Source organism: Carassius carassius, chromosome 11 (genome assembly GCF_963082965.1).
Source record: "Carassius carassius chromosome 11, fCarCar2.1, whole genome shotgun sequence".
Lineage (NCBI taxonomy): Eukaryota > Metazoa > Chordata > Actinopteri > Cypriniformes > Cyprinidae > Carassius > Carassius carassius.
The window spans coordinates 17,085,042-17,106,085 of NC_081765.1; the positions used below are offsets into that span (position 1 = coordinate 17,085,042).

Consider the following 21,044-nt stretch of genomic DNA (forward strand, 5'->3'; position numbering starts at 1 on the left):
ATGTTTAACTGTAGTTGTTAATTTATGAATGTACCCAAAAGTGGTAAAAAAAAATACAATTACGTTTAATCTGTTATTGTCTAACTGTTGAACTTGCTTTTCAGAAATTCGCCTGCGAAAGCTGGTTGATGAGAGGGAAAACTTAATAGAGCAGGTGTGTTTCTGGCAGTTACTGTACTTTACATTGACTTTGCCCATTTACATTTTGTGGCATTACAAGCATGGTTTTCTGTTTTTTTTTTCTGTTCAGGTTAGGAGATTGAAAGGTCAACTTCAGCAGAAGAATGGTATAGAGGACGCGTCCAGCCCAGACAGAGATGTGCTGGAGAACGGCACTGACTCCAACATCATGGATCTACAGAGTAAGAAACTGCCTGCACTCAAGTCAGCTTCAGGGCAGATCAGCTCACAATGTTCATTACATTGTTAGCAATCATTTTGAACAAGTTTGGTTTATTGCCAGAGCAAGTAAGACCCCCAGCCTGAGATGTTGAGAAATGTGTAAATGTTCCTTATTTCAGGGGATGCCCACAGACAAATCAATGACCTCAGATTTAAGCTCGTGAAATCCGAGCAAGAAGTCACAGCACTTGAACAGAATGTGAGTTCCTTTAGTATATTTTATTGCTAATAATAGTAACACATTTTACCTTTTTAAAATATGAAATATTTAAATAAGTTTTGAAGTGGTTTTAATTAACTCATGTTGTAGGTCACAAGGCTCGAGGGTCAGGTGACACGTTACAAAGCTGCATCTGAAAACGCAGAGAAGGTGGAGGACGAACTCAAAGCTAAAAAACGCAAACTGCAGCGTGAGGTACAGTAGCCAAATAGCTCTGTTTTCATAAAAAAAAGTTCTACTTGTATGTACATACAATAATATGAATGGCTTGCACAACTTTTTTCATGGTAGTTACGCTCTGCACTTGACAAGATTGAAGAGTTAGAGTCCAGTAACAGCCACCTCTCGAAAAGGCTGGAGAAGGTGAAGAGTGGTCGGGGAACAGCAACAACTCCCTAATGATTTCAGATCTATCCCATAATCTGCCTGAAATCACCATTGCCACTGGGCATTTCCCATCATTCTGCACCTTATGCAAAATTAATAAAACTATAAACAAGCCCATGAGAACAGTGATTCATTATATTCTTCAACCGTGCCATTTCCTACTGTTTATCCATTTAGCTTGAGTTCTTCATCTTTGGAGAACCCAGTCAGGACTTTCTGAAGGATGCAGGAGGACTCTTAGTGTGCTTCATTCAAATGCACAAACACTGTAGTTCAAAAAGTTAGAATGGTAATTGTCACATTTGAATGTTGCTGTGACTGAACTGATTCAAAGCACAATGTGCAATTCTGCCCGAGATTATTAAGAGAAGGATCTTAAAAGTTACTCTTTGAAATTCTGAATGTGATTGTGAAGATCAGGACATGTTGTCCAGCTCTAGGATGTCTGGGTGGTCATTTGTTTGATTTAAGATAAAGACACCTGTTGATTCACTAAAACTAGACAGACAAGTATGTATGATTGTGCGTGTTTGATGCTTTCATGTGTTCCACTCTAAAAGATATTGTATTATCTCTAGTAGAGTTGACTAGATATTCCTTATCTACCTGAAGCCAAAGGTTCTGGAGTAATATTGAGGTCTCACAGCTGGCTTTTGCCATCTGTGTTCTTTTAAATTATGTGTTTCCTCTAATGAATTGTCTATAAGGGTCTTCCTAACATGCTGTTCCCTACATGTCAGAAAGACTGATGTGACATAAACAAGGATGAATTGGAATACTGATTGTTAGTGTATTTTGTTGTTGCATTGATGGTGAAATTCAACCACTTACATCTGGAAGTTGTTCAAGGATTTCAGGCTGAGCAGCAACCTCTGATGCATTGATTGTTGAAGACTTTGATCACATTATTAATGAGATGAGAGGCGGCTCCATCCTGTTTACAAATGCTTTAAACCAATTATAGGTTAACTTTATGAAAACTGAACTGTTATGTTATGATCTGCAATAAAATGTTGTTAAATAAGTTGTATGTAGTCTTTATATAAATTCACTTAAGATATGCCTTCAAAACAGACACACTGGAGAGGTACTGTGAACCACAAACTATGTGTGTATTTGAAATAAATCAGTCAATTATTAGAGATAATTTTGCCTCATGGATTTCTGACCTGTCAAAAATATTTTTTTATATGTAAAATATTAGTAAGATTGAGTATAAACTGAGCCAGATTCAATTAAGCTAGAACACGTACACATAATGTTTACATACAACATATCTGAGATATTTTCGTGTTTGTCATGTATTGTGTGATACTGTAAAAAAACACACAGCAAGACAAGCAGGTTGATATGGAAAATTAATATTTAATATACTTTAAACCCAAATAACACTGGTAAAATATAACAGCAACTCTTCCCCCTCATACATACCAGTTAATTTAATTGTATGTGCAGATATATGATTAGGCTAATAATAATATACGAGTAATGTTTTTTAAATGTAAAACAAATTTATAACATTAAATGTAAATTTGAATATCTCTTTAAATGTTCTTACAGTTGACAATTTCTTTAAGGTAATTTTCTTAAAGAGAATTGAAAATGGATTATATTTATATTTCAATATGCAACAAACTATGGAAGACCATAATACAAGCGTCCATAATAACCTCTCTTGTATACCTTTAAAATGTATCAGTTCTAAATTATCACATCAAATATACAGTGGAATTTTGTAATTTCCACAATCAAAAGAGAATGAAGGATGAATCTGATAGATAAAGAGGATTGTGTGATTATTATTTTGCAGCTGAATCACTGCCAAAACAGTATTCATTTAGCCATCTGTTTCCTCTATCTGGGATGTACGATACTCCACAACAGATTTTTTCATGTTCTTATCTTGAGTAAGATCTGTACAACTAAGTGCCTTCCCTGTTACTGGATCATTATTGTTCCTGCAACAATAAAAAAAAAATATATATATATATATATGTTATCTTCCTGCTATATAAACCTTCTCAATATAAAAGACCAGCTCAGATCCCTCCTATATGAGCATGCAAGACAACTTCCTTTCTAATTGCATTTTATTACCATATAATTTTGCTATGATAATTTCATGGGTTATGAAAATAGCTTGTTTGTGGGCCTCTGTCTAGTAACCATTACTCATGTTCACCATCACTCTCTGCCTGGCATCTACCTGTAACTTGGTTACTCTCAATGCACTAACACAAACAAATTCTAAACCACTCTTATGAATAAATCTCAACTTTTTCAGAGAATAATCCACTAAAACTTACATCTTAAGATGTTCCTCAATGGCTCTTCGCTCATACACATATCCACCTTTGGCCTTGACTGGATCAATGAACACCTTCCCTGACAAAGGACACACCAGATGAGGAGGCACTTCAACATCGCTCTCACCTATATATTGCTGAAAAACAGATTGAAATGCAAAAATACATACATAAAGTTGTAATGTTGTTTAAAAATACACATATAGAAATGAACAATTTCATTTAAAAAGATTTTACCCTTTCAATGGATTCCAAGGACTGATGTGCATTTATTGCAGTGTCATCTTTAGCTGTTTGCTCATAGATTTCTTTGCTAGTCAGGAATTCCTCTGCTAATATGCTAACGATACAATAGTGGACAAAAATACATGTAAAGAATCAGATCAAGGCTAAATTAATAATGTAAAGCATTTTACAACTTAAATGGACTTTAGTCTCTGTCTGTGGTATGTTCTGATTATATCAGATTTTTTATGTCCATTTAATAATAAAATACTTTTAGAGTTTTAAAGTGGTAATGAAAAAACACCAGATGAAGAATAGAGGCTACCTGTCTAGTGGATCGTCAGCCTCTGGGAGTATCAGAAGTCCATATACAGCATCCAAGATCTCTCTCATAGTAACATCAGCTGAGTAGTTTCGATCAAATATGTTGTGACAAATCCTTCCCACACTGTTGATGTTGCAATGGTAAATCTGTACTGCAGTTAAGGATTTTAGTACGAAATGCTAGAGAAATTCTTTTTTCTAAGGTGTTCTATGCTTTACTCTTAATGTATCAATGGAAAAACAGAAACCAGTTTATGAAAATTACTTTGACACTACTAAGGCTCAAGGATACAGGAGTATAGAACCGTATAGCAGGCGGCTTTACTGGATAATCGTGGCCAAACTGACAATACAGCTCAAAGGTTCCATTCTCATAGGGGGTTTCTGGAGGCCCTTTCATGACAATCCTCCAAAAAGCTGAAATATATTTTAAATGCATAATGACAACTTTATTGTATACTTTATTGTACACACTTAAATGTGCAATTTTGACTACCTCATTTAATTAGAGTAAGCAGCTGACGCTATCTGATGAAGTAGCAGATATGCAAACCAATTAATGCATTGCCAGGTTTTTGAGGATTGTGGCCTTTTTTTAATATATATATATATATATATATATATATATATATATATATATATATATATATATATATATATATATCTGTGGGCAATATACATCAAAGACGCTTCTACCCACAAACAGATATTGTAATATAGTACATATAGTAGACTAACCATGTTTCATTTTCAAGAGTCAAATATCAGAATCATTAGGACTGTTTTGTAAAAACATGGAAGCAACCAAGTTTGGTGTATGCCCCCCACATGTCATAAATTACTGATATTGTTCATTATTATTTAATTATTGATCAAATTATTCAAAATTACTGATGTTGGGAACTATTGGTACATTTCATGCATGAAAATCTAACAGGAGGAAAAATAGCATGAACTGACTTATTTTTTTTTTTTTTTTTTCCTCACTTTATTTAAATTTTCCATATAAACAAAATATAACATACAATTACAAAACATATACATATACTTATATAACCTTCATACATACATGTATGTATATACATATACACACATACACATACATATTGTTAATAAAAGGATCCACACAACAAATGATACAAATGATAACAAGAAGATAGTAAGACAAGCAAATAATAACTAAAAAAAAAAAAAAAAAAAAAAAAAAAAAAAAAAAAAAAAAAAAAAAAAAAAAAAAAAAAAAAAAAAAAAAAAAAAAAAAAAAAAAAAAAAAAAAACACCTATAAAGCTTGGTCATCCATAACTATAAATAAATGAATAAAATAATAATAATAATAATAATAATAATAATAATAATAATAAAAGAATAATTATTTACAAAACAAAACCCCAGGTACAAAGAGGTGCTAAACATATTGAGCACAGCCGACATATCCCTAAAATAGGGTACCAGTCTATATATCGGGGGAGGAAAATAATTACTACCAGAGGAGATGTATATACAGATGAATGAAGGCCTTTCATTTTCCTACATATCCAAGGAAAGGTCCCCAAATTCTATTGAAATTATCAGAGGATCCCTTCATTGTGTGTCTGATTTTTTCTAGTTTAATAAAATGGAAAATATCTTTAATCCATAAAGAATGAGTAGGAGGTTTAGACGATTTCCAGTTTAATAAAATTAAACGCCTTGCCAGCAGTGTCACAAAGGCTACAAAGTCAGACTTATATTTGGGTATATTAAGAGAAGGGGAAAGAGTACCAAATAAAGCAGTGAAAGCCAGAGGTTCAATATGATTTGTAAGAACTTCAGATAGTGTTTTAAAAATTTGGGACCAATAATTTTGTAGGGAGGGACAGGACCAAAACATGTGTGCAGTAGTTGCGTGGGCCTGGTGACAACGGTCACATGTGGGATCCACTTCAGGATATATTTTTGAAAGTCTAACTTTGGTCCAGTGGGTACGGTGAAGAATTTTAAACTGAATCAGAGCATGTCTGGCACAAAAAGATGAAGAGTGTACACGCCGTAGAATCTTTTCCCACTGTTCTTCTGAAATGTTTTCTCCTATGTCCTCCTCCCACTGAGATTTAATGGTTGTAAGTGGGCATTCACGCAAAGTGCAAATTGCATTATAAAGATATGAGATCATACCCTTCATAATATGGGTGGGCTTGAAAAAAAAATCAATAGGAGTGGCTCTAGGGAGATTAGGAAATTGAGGGTGCATGTCTCGAACGAAGCTACGAACCTGCAAATACCTAAAAAATTGATATTTGGGCAGTGTAAATTTTTCTGTTAGTTGCTGGAAAGATGCAAAGACATTATCTATATATAGATCGTTAAATGTTATAATGCCCAGTGCTGACCATTGTGAAAAAGAACTATCCATCAGTGATGGTGGGAAAACAAAATTTGCTGCTACAGGTGCAAAGATGGAATAGGTTTGTAATCCAAAGTGGTGCCTGAATTGTCTCCAGATTCTCAGCGTAGTTTTAACAATGACATTTTTAGTATAGGGAGATGAAGAGCATTTAATGGGGGCATGTAATAAGGCTGTCAGTGAAGTGGGCATGCATGAAGTAGCCTCCATATTAAACCATCCAGATGAGTCTTGAGATTGATCCTGATTTAACCAGTATTGCATGACTCTGAGATTTGAAGCCCAATAATAAAATTGTAAATTAGGCAGAGCCATACCCCCAAGTATTTTGGGTCTCTGAAGGAATGTCTTACGAATTTTGGGTATCTTTTTATTCCAGATAAATCCTAGGATTAAGGAATCAATTTTACGAAAAAAGTGTTGAGGCAGGAAAATAGGTATACACTGAAAATAATAGGAGAATTTAGGAAGAATATTCATTTTAACTGAATTAATTCTTCCAACCAAGGAAAGGGGGAGCAAAGACCAGCGCTCAAAATCTTTCTCCATCTGGAGTAACAAATTAGCAAAGTTAAATTTAAAAAGATCTTTGAATTTATCCGTGATGCAGACTCCAAGATAAGTAAATCTATGGTGTGCAATCATAAATGGAAAATTATATAAAGGATAGTCCCTAGCTGCAGAATTCAGTGGAAAAATTTCGCTCTTGCTCAGATTTAATTTGTAACCAGAAATTATTCCGAATGATTTCAAAATATTAAGAGCTGCCGGTATCGATCTAGCTATATCAGAAATATAAAGGAGGAGATCATCCGCATACAAAGACACTTTTTGCTCTGAACCCATTCTTTTTATGCCTTTTATAGATGAATCAAACCTCAGTGCAATAGCAAGGGGTTCGATAGCGATGGCGAAGAGGAGTGGACTCAAGGGACATCCCTGACGAGTGGACCGGTGGAGGGAAAAATAGTCAGAACGGGTATTGTTGGTTCTGACAGACGCTTGGGGGGCAGAATATAATAACCTCACCCAAGAAATAAATTTATCACCAAAACCAAATTTCTCTAGTGTGTAAAAGAGATATTTCCACTCCACCCGGTCAAAGGCCTTCTCTGCATCTAGTGAAATTACTGCCTCTGGGACAGCAGAAGAAGAGGGATTATATATAATGTTAAACAGTTTTCTAATATTAAAAAAAGAATGCCTGTTTTTAATAAACCCAGTCTGGTCTGGAGAAATTATGGTTGGTAACACGGATTCTAGCCGTAAAGCCAGCAACTTAGACAAGAGTTTAAAGTCAACATTAAGGAGGCTGATCGGGCGATAGGAAGTGCAATGCAAGGGATCTTTATTTTTCTTTAAAATTAGAGAAATAGAGGCCTGATTAAGTGTTTGGGGAAGCTTGAGCGAAACAAATGAATCAAAATACATTTCAATTAAAATGGGCGCCAACTTATCAAAAAATGTTTTATAAAACTCAACTGGGTACCCATCTGGCCCAGGGCATTTACCAGACTGCATAGAAGTAACAGCCCGAGTAAGCTCTTCTATAGTGATAGGTTCTTCTAACTGAGCCGCAGAATCAACAGTGGGTAAATTCAGTTCACTAAAAAAGGCATCAAAAGCCCGGGGGTCATCAATTTGTTCAGATGCATACAAGGAAATAAAATATTCTTTGAAATAATCATTAATTAGCTGAGGGTTTGTTGTTACCCCTGAGAGGGTTTGAATCTGAGCAATGTGATGAGAGGATGAGTCTTGTCGTAACTGATGGGCCAGTAGTTTACTTGCCTTGTCACCCTCTTCATAATACTTGTATCTGGATCTAAACATTAAATTCTCTGCATGACTTGATGAAAGTATGTCAAACTCTGCCTGTAGAGCAAGACGCTCCTTGTATATATCTGGAAGTGTAGAGACTGCGTATTTACTATCTATTTGGGCAATTTTCTGAACAATCTCGGATAATTTCCGTTTCCTCATTTTTTCCTTGTATGCAGTATATGAAATGATTTGGCCCCTTAAGTAAGCCTTCATAGTTTCCCAAAAAAGGGATGGTGAAACATCTGAAGTCTTGTTTGTAGATATAAAGACATCTATTTGATTAGACACAAATTCCACAAAATGTTCATCTGACAGCATACGGGTGTTTAGACGCCAAGGTGGGCGTGTACCATCAAGCTCCTTAATACAAACCTTCAAACTAATTGGCGCATGGTCTGAAATAACTATAGCACTATATGAGCATGATTCAACAAGTGAAATCAACCTATTATCTATCAGAAAAAAGTCAATCCGAGTGAAAGTATGATGCACATGAGAAAAGAATGAGTATTCTTTCCCTGATGGGTTGAAAAACCGCCAAGGATCTGAAACATTGAACTCTTCCATAAAAGACTTAATTACCTGTGCAGACTTTGAAGGTGTATTATGTCTAACAGAGGAGCGATCAAGTTTAGGATTAATCCAGCAGTTAAAATCACCTCCCAGAATAAGATGATGTGAAGATGTATCAGGCAGCACAGAGAATAAATGTCTAAAAAAATTATCATTGTCCCAGTTGGGCGCATAAACATTGGCGAGAATAACTGGAAAATTACTGATTTTACCTGAAACAATAACAAATCTCCCATTAGAATCTGCTATAACCTCCGAACATACAAAGGGAACAGACCTGTGTATCAGGATTGCCACACCCCTGGCTTTACCCTGAAATTTAGAGTGGAATACTTGACCGACCCATCTTCTTCTCAACAATAGGTGGTCGTGAATTCTAAGATGTGTTTCTTGAAGGTATACAATGTGGGCTCCTAAATGTTGGAGGTGTTGTAATATCTTGCTACGTTTAATTGGTGCGTTCACTCCTTTACAGTTCCAGCTAACGAAAGTGAAACTCCTCCCGCCTGGCAGATGAGTCGCTCTAGGCTGCGTCATAGTCAAAATTTATCAAATTGTAAGTCAGCGAAATCAACCTTTCCAATGTGATTGACCGATACTGATACGGAGACCAAGAAAAAAAAAAAAAAAAAAAAAAAAAAAAAAAAAAAAAAAAAAAAAAAAAAAAAAAAAAAAATACAACAACTTGCAAAAGCGAACAGTAAAGAAACACCTTAACCAGCCCAACCCATCCCAGCAGAAGCATCTCCCCAAATGAGACGCATGCATTCCCCTTTTAACACAACTACAATTCACTTTATGCTGCCTCGGAGAAAACGACTAAGTAATTAAGAAAAAAAAAAAATGGAACACAGTGCGATATAAACACGTGATTAGACTCCGTCCACAGTGCCGTTAACCCATAGACGTGTGCGAACTTATCTTAAACTAACATAGCTATAATATTAGAAATAACCCACGGAGAAGACAAGTTATCTAGCATGATGATTGCATTATTCATATTCTGTCCGTTTATATTTACCGAGTGTCAAAGCCATATTCACTGTTTACCTCAAGCGTTTGCGGGCAAGACAGTTTTTTTAATGAAATCCGATGCGGCGACGGGGTCCTCAAACTTGTGTACAGCTCCATTGGGAAGAGTGATCCGCAGCACAGCAGGAAACAGAAGGCCAAATTTAACCCCGGGGCATGAGTGTAGAAGACGTTTCGTGTCCCTGAAGGCAGCCCTTTTCCTGACAACTGCCGTTGTGTAGTCCGCGAAAATAGACAGTTTATTCCCATCATGAGTCAGAGGAGACAGTTGCGCAGCGCGTCGTAGGATCTCATCGCGGGCTTGAAAGTAGTGAACTCTTATGACAATGGGACGGGGGGGTTCCCCTTTTCTTGGCCTCTCACGAAGTGTGCGATGTGCCCGATCAAGTAGAGGCTTTTCCTGGAGATGTAGTAAGCTCTGCAGAAGATGAGCAACAAACTCTGTTGGATGTGTACCCTCAGCTCCCTCAGGTAGTCCGACAAGGCGAATGTTATTTCGTCTGGATCTTCCTTCCAAGTCTTCACATTTAGCGTCCAGATGTCCCACTTGTTTTTGGAGCGTGGAGATTGCGGATTCTAGTTCGGTTATGCGATCACTGTGGTCGGATGTTGAGCGTTCCAGTTCTCTGATAGTGTCAGCATTAGAATCCACTTTCTGCTGCATAGGCCCAAGCCAGTCTTTGACCTCCTGTCTAACTGTGGCGATCTCCGAACGCAAATCGGTTGACAGGGAATCGATTTTCTTGCATATGTCATTTTTGACCGACTCCAGCATGCCCTGAATGAGAGTTATATTTGCAGATGAACTGTCAGCAGAACTTGTATTCGCGGAGGCCACATCAGTATCATCCGATGACTGTGCAGTTTTGCTGCGGCCACTCTTACCCGCGTCCGTTTTCGCTCGAGACGACGACATATTAGTGACTTACAGTCTATATACGTGGACTAAATAATGATAATAAACTAGTTTTATAACTTGTCCAAAGTAAATGTACAAAACTGTGCGAGAAAATGAATAAATATAGCACTTTCTCACAGAGCAGCGGGGAAACACGTCTTACATCCTACACAAGGAATAGCGCCCCCTCGAACTGACTTATTTTGACCACCACATAAAAGCAGAGTTAAATATACTTACTGAGGTCGGTTTCTGAGGGATACACTGAACAATATGGATGGGGATCACAGTGAAGACTCTTCAGCTCTTCTTAGATCCGTTTATCTTTCTCCATGAAGCGGCCTGACTTCGATTCCTGTATCTTCTTTTCTAGGACACTAATAAGGACATTATTTGTATATTAGTATGTAGAATAAAAATAATTACATGGTATCCCCTATAACTTTTAAAGCTTTTCTATACCTTTGGGAATTCATGAATTAAAAGCATCTTTAAAGTTATTACTTCCCTAATTCATATTTAGAATTTATTTAGAAAAAAGAACCATATAAGTGTTTTCTAAATGATAACAATCTTCAAGTATCAGATTACATTATTATTTACTTTTGTGGAGGGCAGTGAAAATTTTGGCGGGGGAAGTGTAAATCTGGACCATTACAGGAAAGAAAAAAAAACCCACCGCTATAGATTCCTACATTATGATTGGTTAAGCCATATTGGAAGCTATTATAAATTAAGCTGTGTTCATGCCATGTCGTAATTACCATAATTTCAAGATGACAACATGTGACTTGGAACTATTTCAAGTCATCGGATTTGAAATTATGTATTTCTATGGAAATACTATCAATGTCAATGTGTTCACATCCTCATAAAACTCATAGTTATAACTTGAAAGTTGGCAATGTTCTGAAAGCTGTACCACCTGACTGCCTCAGATTCATTTACATGCCTTTGATGTTGATATTGCCATAGAAACTCATAATTCATAAATCATTCTAAAGGGCATTCCCCAGAATGTGATTTTGAGAGAGGGGACCACAGATGAAGGGGAAAATCTTGGGGGAAAAAATAGTGTTCGGACTGCTTTTTTTTGTGTGGTTTTTTCACATACCTGATAACTCTTTTTTTGTTGTTGTTGTTGTTGATCCGTGTCATGCCTAACAACGACACTTAGCTGTTCTAAATTTACTGTAAACCATGGCTTTTTGGTGGTTATTGCTTTATATGATCACAAGGCTCAACCATGAGCAATGTGGCCTGAGGTAATGATAGAGAGGTTTGCTCAATAAACATCTAAACTTTTTGAAAACAGGTCGCATCGCTTTTGGTTCAGGTATTTTTTATTCATAAAATATGGGGCTGTTTTACTCAAGATGCCTAAAAAGATACCAAAGATAAGCAATATGTCTCTATATCAACAAGACTGTGATCATGGCCATTTGTCAAGTCTGACAACACGCAACTTAGTTTCTGGGTCCAAATACCATTTTAGATCTTAAAAGAACCCTGTGACTTTTTTAAATGCTTAGCTATAAATGAATAGTATTTACACATTAAACAGAGTAAATGCCTAGTAGTCTGAATTTGTGGACACTCAATAATACTTCTCTGTCCTGGCCACTTTCTCTGTGATTTGAACAGGAAGCTTAATCTCTGGTCTTTCATCGTAGCCATGGGTGGCAAAAAATTTGGTCAAGTCTTCCTATTGAAAACAAATGAAAGAAGACAATCTTAATTTTAGTAATCTAAATGGTTATATATATTTTTCACAATAACTGCAGTTATTTGCATAAATCCTTAGTTCTTTATCAAATGTACAAGTATTCTGATTAAATTTACAGTCTAAATTTAATAGAGAAACTTAGGTAAGAAGTAGGTAACATCTTATGTGTATCTTTTACTTCATACCTCTGTTTTTATGGAAGACACAGGTACCCTTGTTCTCTCTGCCCTCAGTTCCATTGACAAGACAGTTTCAGTTTCAGTTTCAAATAGCCTAAGGGCAACTTTTGCATTCTCAGGCTTAAAGCAATAGCCACCTAAAATCAACAGAATAAGCCACAGTGATCTGTCAACTTCTTTCAGTGTTGAAATAATTTAATCAGTTAAATGGATTTCATCAACAAGTGCAAACTCTTTTAAGTTTTTAACTACAGCAGTTTAAACTCAGGTCTGTCTAGTGCAAGGAAGCTATAGTGCCCAAAGTGTAAGATCTCAGCCCAGGATTCATTCTCCCAGCCATAGGGAATCATGAAAGTGAAAGTGAAGTGTGGCCAAGTATGGTGACCCATACTCAGAATTTGTGCCCTGCATTTAACCCATCCAAGTGCACAAACACAGTAGTGAACACTGTCACACACGCCGTGAACACACACCCAGAGCAGTGGAGAGCCATGTGCTGCAGCTCCCGGAGAGCAGTTGGGGGTTCGGTGCCTTGCTCAAGGGTCTCACCTCAGTCGTGTTACTGAGGGTGGAAGAGAGTGCTGGTTATACACTCCCCCCACTCACAATTCCTGCCAGACTAGAGATTCAAACCCACAATCTGACTCTCTAACCATTAGGCCACGACTACCCCATCACCAGAATACTAATACTACTAACATCCACCAATCTTACGTTTTTTTTTTTTTGTTTAAGCCATGCTAGTGCGCTACTTCATAGTGAAGTATTACGAATTCTACTTCCTCATCGAGCATTTTTTTCATGATTATTAGATTGTTTTATGCTAACGATTTACCTATCCTGTTCTGGATTTGGATTACTGTTTTGGATTTGTTTGCTGTTGGACTGTCTCATAGTGTTATCAACCTCTGCATCACCCTAACTACAATTCCTTAATGTTTGGATTTGTTTTGTTGATGTTCAACTCCAATTAGCATTCTCGTAACAAAGTCTTGATACATACATCAAGTCATGCTAAGTCTGTGTCCAATCTAAGATCCCAAGAAAGCCCCCTGTAGTTCTGCTAGGACAATTAACAGATCCACACTGTCTGTAGTCCCTGGACAGTCCTCATCATCATAGATCAATTCTCAAAGTCTTGCCATCTCGAGCCTCTAAAATGTCTCTCTACAGCTAAAGAAAAGGCATGAACCCCATTTAACCTATTCAATTTCAGGGGGTTTCCAGAGATCGTCTCAGAATGTGGATCTCAGGTCACATCTCTAGTATGTCAAGCATGCAACAAACATCTAGATATCAATATAAATCTGACTTATGTTTATAATGGCCAGACAAATTTAATCCATATTTATTTGTATAGCACTTTTCACGATACACATTGTTGTAAAGCAGCTTCATAGAAAATAAATGTTTCAACATTACAAGTTATTTATCAGTGGTAACTATGTCAAAATAATGTCCATATGATAGAAATATACAGTTCTAGGACAAATCTTGAAGTTAGTTAATGACAAATGAACAGGTATAGACGCTAAATCAATAAATTTTCCTTGGCCTTACAAACCTTCGGAGATATACCTGTGGTGGATGACTTCATCATTCTGCAGTGCACTGATGCCAGATTATGCAACCCCCCCCCATTGAAGTCGCTACCTGACTGCCTAATCCTAACCCCACCCCAAATTCGAACCCCTCCCCCCCACCTACTCCTAAATCTACCAATATTAGGAGATGCATAATCTAGCAGGGTGCAAATTTTGGCACTACACTGGAACCCTGTAGAGGTTTGTTACAACCCTGCTCCAACACACATTCAGTGTAGTTTTCAAAAATCCAGAAGGATATAATAAGTGGAGCGCATGTCCATAGAGCAGAAAATGTAGCGGACTGTCACAACACTCCACTTTGCTCATACTCTGGTCTGGATCCTTGGATCCTCTACCAGTTTCATGCCAATATGTCAGCATTCCCATTTATTTCAAGGGCAGTTGTTTGACTGGACCCTGCATTAGAAATTGTTGCTCATTGGCATTATGTGTATGTGTATGTGTATATATTATATATATATATATATATATATATATATATATATATATATATATATATATATATATATATATATATATATATATATATATATATATATACACAATTTTTTTTTTTAGCTAAGCATGTGAGTTATAAATGCCTATAAATGAATTTAAACACACATACTGATAAGCTAAACACTTTTAGGCTAAACCAACCACAAATAATGTCTCAAGGCCTTACCTAGCAACAGTCTGAACTGTGATGTCAAAAGCAGTTATGGTTATGGAAGTCTCTTTTCTTTTCGTTTACCAAAAATCTTTTTTACAACTTGCATGGTTATTTACAGAAAATACTAAAATGTTTAATTAAAATGTATGGGGAAAACTTAATAACAACTTGCCTTACATGTTTGATAATAGTGTGCCCAAATATATCTATAAAATTGACCCATAAAAAGATCATATAGGCTAATAATTCAAATAAAAAACAATAGCATTTTGAGTTCATTGTGTGCCTTCAAAATGATTAGAAGAGAAAAATGTTAATTCAAAAACACACAAACCTGTTACATAGCTGATTCCATGTAAAACAGTGTTATCTGCTTCGCCAACAATGACTGCATCAACCACAATATTGCTGTCCATCAGTTTTCTGGCAATGGTGACTGGATTACTCATGGAACTGTACATTAGACAATAAATATTATTCATAATCATTGTAGTTGGTTTAATCAATTAAATTAGTATAGGAATAGATACACAAATACACACACCTGAAATCATTGCCATCTGTCAAACACAAGATGCGACATCTGCAAACTGGAAATCTTTTCTTGATATTTTCAAGCTCTGAGATTCCACGAACAAGTGCATCATATAACCTAGTGTACCCAGATGCTTCAATACCATGCACTTGCTTCTACAAGTAAAAATTGATATGCAATACATTATCGATTCAAAAAGTACACAAACAGCCTTTATCATTACTACTTTTTTTGTTTATTTCCTTAATTGTAGTAATGGTGTAATAATCAGGACAAAAATACCTTGAAGGTTTCCAAATTTTCAGTGAATTTAAGAACAGTTTTCACTTTGTCATTAAACATCACAAGGCAGATGACATGTTGAAAATAATATGACATGCTTCGGTTTGAAAAGCTGTCAAAGATTTGCTTGACAGCATCAATGCGCTTCATTTGACTGGCAGTGTCATAACATTCTTCCATCATTGAAGAACTTGAATCAAAGAGCACCTGATAGGAGCATTAATTCATTCATTTTTTCATTAGCTTGTTTGTTAATGTAAATTATGTACTCAAAGTTATATATGGATGTATAATTACTTTATGAAACCTTAGAGCTTTGAAATATATATGATTATATCCATTTGAAAGTTTGATAATCTTTACAAAAGCTTCTCTAGTACTTACCACAATTGCCTCTTTAGGGGTTTTACTGACTTCAACAATATTGTCAGTTCTGGTGTCATTGAGTCTGAATGGGTTAAAAGCAATTATTTATACAGTAAACCATGCAAATATGTAAAAGCTTAAATGAGCTGCTCACTCATGAATTCAATTTGGAATCCTAACCCTATATATATATCTCAAATAAGCAAGCCTTTAAGTTGATCAGCTAATGTAAACAGTTTTCAATGTTTTATTGTTAGATTTTTTAAATCTGCTGTCTTTGATCAAGTTTATTTGCTGGCTATTTGTAAAATTGGCAGTAAATACCCTATTTTCCTGCCAAATACCCTAATTTTACCCTATTGGCAAATTAGAACAGTGGGCAGGATCACACAGACCAAGACACAAATATACTATTCCAGCATTATTAGCATCTATCAAATACTGTATATATATATATATATATATATATATATATATATATATATATATATATATATATATAGCCCATGACTTTTATTTATGGGGAAAAGCTCTTAAACTGTAGATATACTTACATTCTAGACAGATCATTCACATTTTTTGTGACCTCTTTTCCAGAAAGACAGTCGTAAACCTTAATCTCATACCGGTCTGCCTTGCTTTTGTTCAAGTAAACACCTAAATTATCTATATAGATGAATAATGTTAGATCAGAATGAATGTCTACGCCGAAATATTTTGCTTAATATAAACAGGAAAAAAAATCTTATTAGGTTTTTAATACCCAGTAGTAGGGCAACTGAAACTTAGTTTCATATCTCCTAATGATGTTGTTTATCTTGAATATTTACAGTATAATCAATTGATTAAACAGGCTTTTAACATTCAAAACATATAAAAAATTGGACCTTCACTGAGATACACAAGCAGAGGTCCCTCTACTCCCATATTTGCCAGTTGCAGGGGTGGTGTGACAATCAAATGACTGTACTCTTTGACAGCCTCAAACATGTCTGAAAATGTTTCCTTCTGTTCAATCTGAAAGCTTTAAAAAAGCATTTTGTATAAAAAATGTAATATTGTTTTACATATCAAATATGACATTATAATTCAAATACAATATTTAGATTAAACTACATGTATATTTATAATAGAAACAATTTATATAATTAGAGTTTTTTTTTTCCAAGACTCCTAGATATGACTTACTTGCAATCTTGTGGGGTGCTGTTATAAGAGATCCATAATGGAAACCTATCAAATGATGCCGGAAGACTAAGCAAAATTTTCTCTATATCTGTAGCTCTTTGAATTGATGACTCCAGTAGATTCACCTCGTCGCAGTTTGGAATTTTTACACCATCTAAAATAAAAACTCACAGCATTACTGTTGTGGTGATAAATTGATGATGGTATAATATTCATGTCACTTCCAGCTTTTACCAGTGATTTTTTCCAGTATGTATGACCGATCAAATATTTCTGGTGTCCCAGGTACTCTCACTGGCTCAGACAGCCGCTGGCCAGAATAAGCCTTCAAGGATAGTGTAGAATAGTTCTCCAGATCATTGTTTTCATTCTGGTAGAAAACAAAAAGATCGCAATACCTTGGCCCCACCCCTGTCACTTGATTGACAGGTTTCCATGTAGACGTTGGAAATTCAAATGCAAAAGGTATTGCGATTCCATTTGAGTTTTGTCAGTTTACATGCACAGTGCAGAGAGAGTGAAAAGGCAAATGTGGTAATTAATATTGCTATTTAAATATGACAGGCTCATAGCTCGTAAGATATGGAAAACACAATTGCAAACGGACTTTGCATTTCCATTTTAAATTTGGCAGACATTGTGCGTTCACTTGATCGAAAATGAAAACGGTAATGCGCGATTTGCATTTGCGTTTGGATTATGTCACATTTTATGCGTCCACAAATTGAAAACGCAATTGCAAATACAATTTGCAATGCCTTTTGAATAAGGTCCGCAATATCATTCCATAGAAAACATTGCGTTGGCGCCAATTGAAATACACGGGACAATCATGCCGAAGAGTTGCTGTGACGTTTTCTGTACCTCCAATAAACTAACAAATTATGAAATGAAGTTCTACATCCTTCCTAATAAACATAACCGGAAAGGATGACAAAATGGCTAGAAGCAATAAGTTGTGAGGATTATGAAGGGAAGTTGTGGAAATGTGTGCAGTCGGCATTCATCACAGGCAGGCTACGTTAACATTGTGTTCATTATTAACGCTATCAAAAATGTGTAAGGTTGTTTCAGAAAGTGGCATGTATATCATTCTACCTTACGCAAAACTATGTAACGTTAGCCTAGTGTCGAAGATAAACCCGTTTACCCACTTAAAAAAGCGTGTGGACACGTAACAACTTAGTTTTGTGTCAGAACTTACACTTTCATTCATAAATTCACCCCGTCTGTGTTTGCGAAACGATTGAATCGCGGAATCCAGTCAAAAATGGAACTTGCTGTATAAAGCAGAACGTCACGGAATTTGGCTATTTTTGAATGAATACATCTACATTTGGGCTGTAAAATGAATCAAATATCGATATGGACTTGTGTATATGAATATTAAAGTTAAAAGAGACTAAAATTGTTCTACGTGTCTCGGGGAATGAGTGCTCAATATGTGCATTTTTGTCATTCAGATACACACGATGTTCGCAGTGTTTTCCCCCACGCCGACTCCGACCTCGCCACGCCCCCAGCTATGACTAGATGCCGACTGTATGTATAGAGCATCACAGTCCCGCCCACAGCTGGTGCCGGAAGTAAAAACTCAATGCAATTTCCATAAAAACGTAACCATACATGGTAGACTTAAAACCAGCTACGGCTGTACTACGCGATAGTATATGCTCATATAAATGCAAAAGGATCATGGGGCACTAACCTTGTTTTGATATAAATGCCTTTTATTCGCGATGTCTTGGCTAAGTACTTCATTACCCACAATTCTGAACAATCCCACAATCCCACAGTGATGCATCTGATTGGTGGAAGGTCCGTGAAGACTGAAGATCATTAATAAAAAAATAACAAAATAAAAACCAGTGTTGCGTTTTTGCACGGTAGACTTATCAGTGCAATCATGATCTCCTTGGCTGCCATGAGAGTTTTGCAGGGAGGTTGGTAACTTAGCTAGGCTACTGTAGGCTTCATATGGTATGAGTCATATCAAGCATTTTATAATGCCACTGTCAAAACAATATTTAGCCTAGGCATACCTTTTAGTGCATTTACTGAACATTTGTGTAATGGCAACGACATGTGTTGACGACTGAGCGGTGATTGCAGTCAGGTACAAAGCACTGCACCATGTTGTTGACGTTATTGTTAACAACTTCCACACACGCACACAATATATAAAATACACGATGATAAATATAAAAATCAATACACAATACCTATATAAAACACTATTTATTTACACGATTGTAAATTCACTACATTCACTATATAAAATAAAATTCACTGGAAGAAAAAGTTCGCGCGAGCGGCCATCATCAGATTTGGAAGTCGCTCAAAAGGCTCGTTCGCGGTTGTGGCTTCAGTTGAATTCAATGAGGCGCGGTGGTTTATGGGATGAGTAGTTCCTGCTCTCGAAATGAAAATATGTACACAGTCTTGTACCTTTGACTTTTTTAGGATTTTCTCAGATTTTTTTCACTCGAAATGATATGTTATATGCTTATGAGTTCAGCCGTAGCTGGTTATCCTCACACATGCTCAAACTCTTTAGATACGGATTTTTCTGAAAGTCAATGGGAAAAATGAATGGGAAATTTACTTCCGGCACCAGAGCTCTCTCGGGCTGTGGGCGGGACTGTGATGCTCTATTGGATAAGCTTCTGTAGTGAAGCCTACGTTCCCTTTCATAGGTCACTTCAATGCTGCGGTGACGTCACCACTATGGGAACACCTTCGGTGTGACGAATGTCTGAAGCCCTATACCATCCCGCCAATCCTATTGGCCAAATAGCGCGTGGCACCGCCCATGCATGCGTACGCATATATATACCTGGTGCCGTGCGCCATTTCACTCAGATTTCATTCCTTCAGTAACGAAGCGAATCTTCTGTGCCTTATTATCTCGCATTCAACAGCGATCGTCACGAGCAGTATACTCCTCAACCGCGGACGCGATGAGTCAACTAAAGGTAGGAGCCGTATGATGGGTTATCACGAGGAGGCACTTATGAGAGGTTCGTTGCAGCCTCTCTACAGGTTCTCTCCTTGATAGCCTACGGCTACAGTAAAATATATATATATATACATATAAGAAAAGTATCCGCGCTCTGGAGTGTATTTCTTAAGTCGCCTTGTGTCCCCCCCACCGTTTCGCTTCTGCGGTCGCCGAGGCCCCGCACGAGGTGTTGGTTAGGGGCGATATGTGCGGCTTGACTATGAATACAGTTATGCACTGGAGTTCCATGTGCTCGCTCTCCCCCACTCGAGCGCATTAATCAGCAGTTTTGCTCTTCAAACTATGTTGTCCGAGCTGCGGCCTCGAACTCTGAGTAGGCTCTGGCCGGCATACGCGGTTCTCTCCCTCCGAGCGGACAGGAGAAACGCGCCTCTCCTTCCTCAGCGAGCTATTTATGTGGCTACTCGCATGGTGGATTACGGCTCACACAGCCGCCGCGTTTTCGCTAGCGGCTTGGCCTGATGTTTATCTTGTTGGATTAAATCCTGCCGTGGATACGCTTCAGGATTATATACAACGAAACGCAGCGAGTTTGACGCACAAGCTTTTCTTCATGTTAATATGCCAGGGACTATGCCCTTCACTGAGAGTGCTGTTGGACTGCTAATGCACATCTACCCTCTCACTGCAGTCCCCACACTCTAACTTTGACTGTCTCGCAGCAAGGGCACCTCGAGCGTCATTGAACTGAGCTATCATTCGCGCGCCCCCTCAGACACTCTGCACAATCCAGCCCTCAGAGTTTGAGGGACGGCGCGGAGGCTGGCAAAGATGGCCAGCGTATGACGGTTCACACAGCCGCCGCGTTCTCGCTAGCGGCGTGGCCCGATGTTTATCTTGTTGGATTAAATCCTGCCGTGGATACGCTTCAGGATTATACACAACGAAACGTAGTGAGTTTGATGCATGCGT

The 21,044-nt window shown here is 37.0% G+C and overlaps 3 protein-coding genes and 1 long non-coding RNA gene across 4 annotated transcripts in view; 1 reads left to right on the top strand and 3 right to left on the bottom strand.

Annotated features, from left to right (window-relative positions):
* Positions 1-1,645, top strand: part of LOC132152924 (leucine-rich repeat flightless-interacting protein 2-like) — a 37,436-nt gene extending 35,791 nt beyond the window's left edge. Inside the window, exons 22-26 of the mRNA XM_059561925.1 lie at positions 105-154; positions 251-362; positions 522-601; positions 713-817; positions 914-1,645. Of these exons, the coding sequence (XP_059417908.1) occupies positions 105-154; positions 251-362; positions 522-601; positions 713-817; positions 914-1,021 (455 nt within the window). The 3' untranslated portion in view covers positions 1,022-1,645. The remainder of the gene's footprint in view (positions 1-104; positions 155-250; positions 363-521; positions 602-712; positions 818-913) is intronic.
* Positions 1,646-2,660: 1,015 nt separating this feature from the next.
* LOC132152934 (ubiquitin-conjugating enzyme E2 2-like) lies at positions 2,661-11,025 on the bottom strand. The gene is made up of 6 exons (XM_059561934.1): positions 10,816-11,025; positions 4,157-4,281; positions 3,866-4,011; positions 3,553-3,655; positions 3,316-3,452; positions 2,661-2,967 (listed from the first exon to the last, which is right to left on the bottom strand). Exons 2-6 carry the CDS (start codon positions 4,262-4,264, stop codon positions 2,847-2,849), a joined length of 615 nt encoding a protein of 204 aa, XP_059417917.1. The 5' UTR covers positions 4,265-4,281; positions 10,816-11,025; the 3' UTR covers positions 2,661-2,846.
* A 993-nt stretch (positions 11,026-12,018) lies between these two features.
* Positions 12,019-15,998, bottom strand: LOC132152438 (uncharacterized). The gene is made up of 6 exons (XM_059561204.1): positions 15,941-15,998; positions 15,557-15,763; positions 15,284-15,429; positions 15,074-15,192; positions 12,487-12,617; positions 12,019-12,280 (listed from the first exon to the last, which is right to left on the bottom strand). The coding sequence occupies exons 2-6, from the start codon at positions 15,737-15,739 to the stop codon at positions 12,173-12,175; spliced, it is 687 nt and encodes a 228-aa protein (XP_059417187.1). The 5' UTR covers positions 15,740-15,763; positions 15,941-15,998; the 3' UTR covers positions 12,019-12,172.
* Positions 15,999-16,476: 478 nt separating this feature from the next.
* Positions 16,477-17,257, bottom strand: LOC132152439 (uncharacterized). The gene is made up of 3 exons (XR_009436508.1): positions 17,111-17,257; positions 16,810-16,946; positions 16,477-16,588 (listed from the first exon to the last, which is right to left on the bottom strand). It is a non-coding gene; the product is annotated as an uncharacterized LOC132152439 (long non-coding RNA).
* Positions 17,258-21,044: the final 3,787 nt, after the last annotated feature.

Bases quoted from the DNA above. Each gene is read 5' to 3' on its own strand.
- LOC132152438 (XM_059561204.1), bottom strand. From the start codon at position 15,739: ATGATGGAAGAATGTTATGACACTGCCAGTCAAATGAAGCGCATTGAT. The intron at 12,618-15,073 runs GTTTGTGTGTTT...TGTTGATTTTAG, and splicing joins TGGAATCAGCTATGTAACAG to GTGGCTATTGCTTTAAGCCT. The intron at 12,281-12,486 runs GTATGAAGTAAA...TGTTTTCAATAG, and splicing joins TGTCTTCCATAAAAACAGAG to GAAGACTTGACCAAATTTTT.
- LOC132152934 (XM_059561934.1), bottom strand. From the start codon at position 4,264: ATGAAAGGGCCTCCAGAAACCCCCTATGAGAATGGAACCTTTGAGCTG. The intron at 3,656-3,865 runs GTAGCCTCTATT...TTGTATCGTTAG, and splicing joins GCTGACGATCCACTAGACAG to CATATTAGCAGAGGAATTCC. The intron at 2,968-3,315 runs GTAAGTTTTAGT...TTATTGTTGCAG, and splicing joins ATTGAGGAACATCTTAAGAT to GAACAATAATGATCCAGTAA.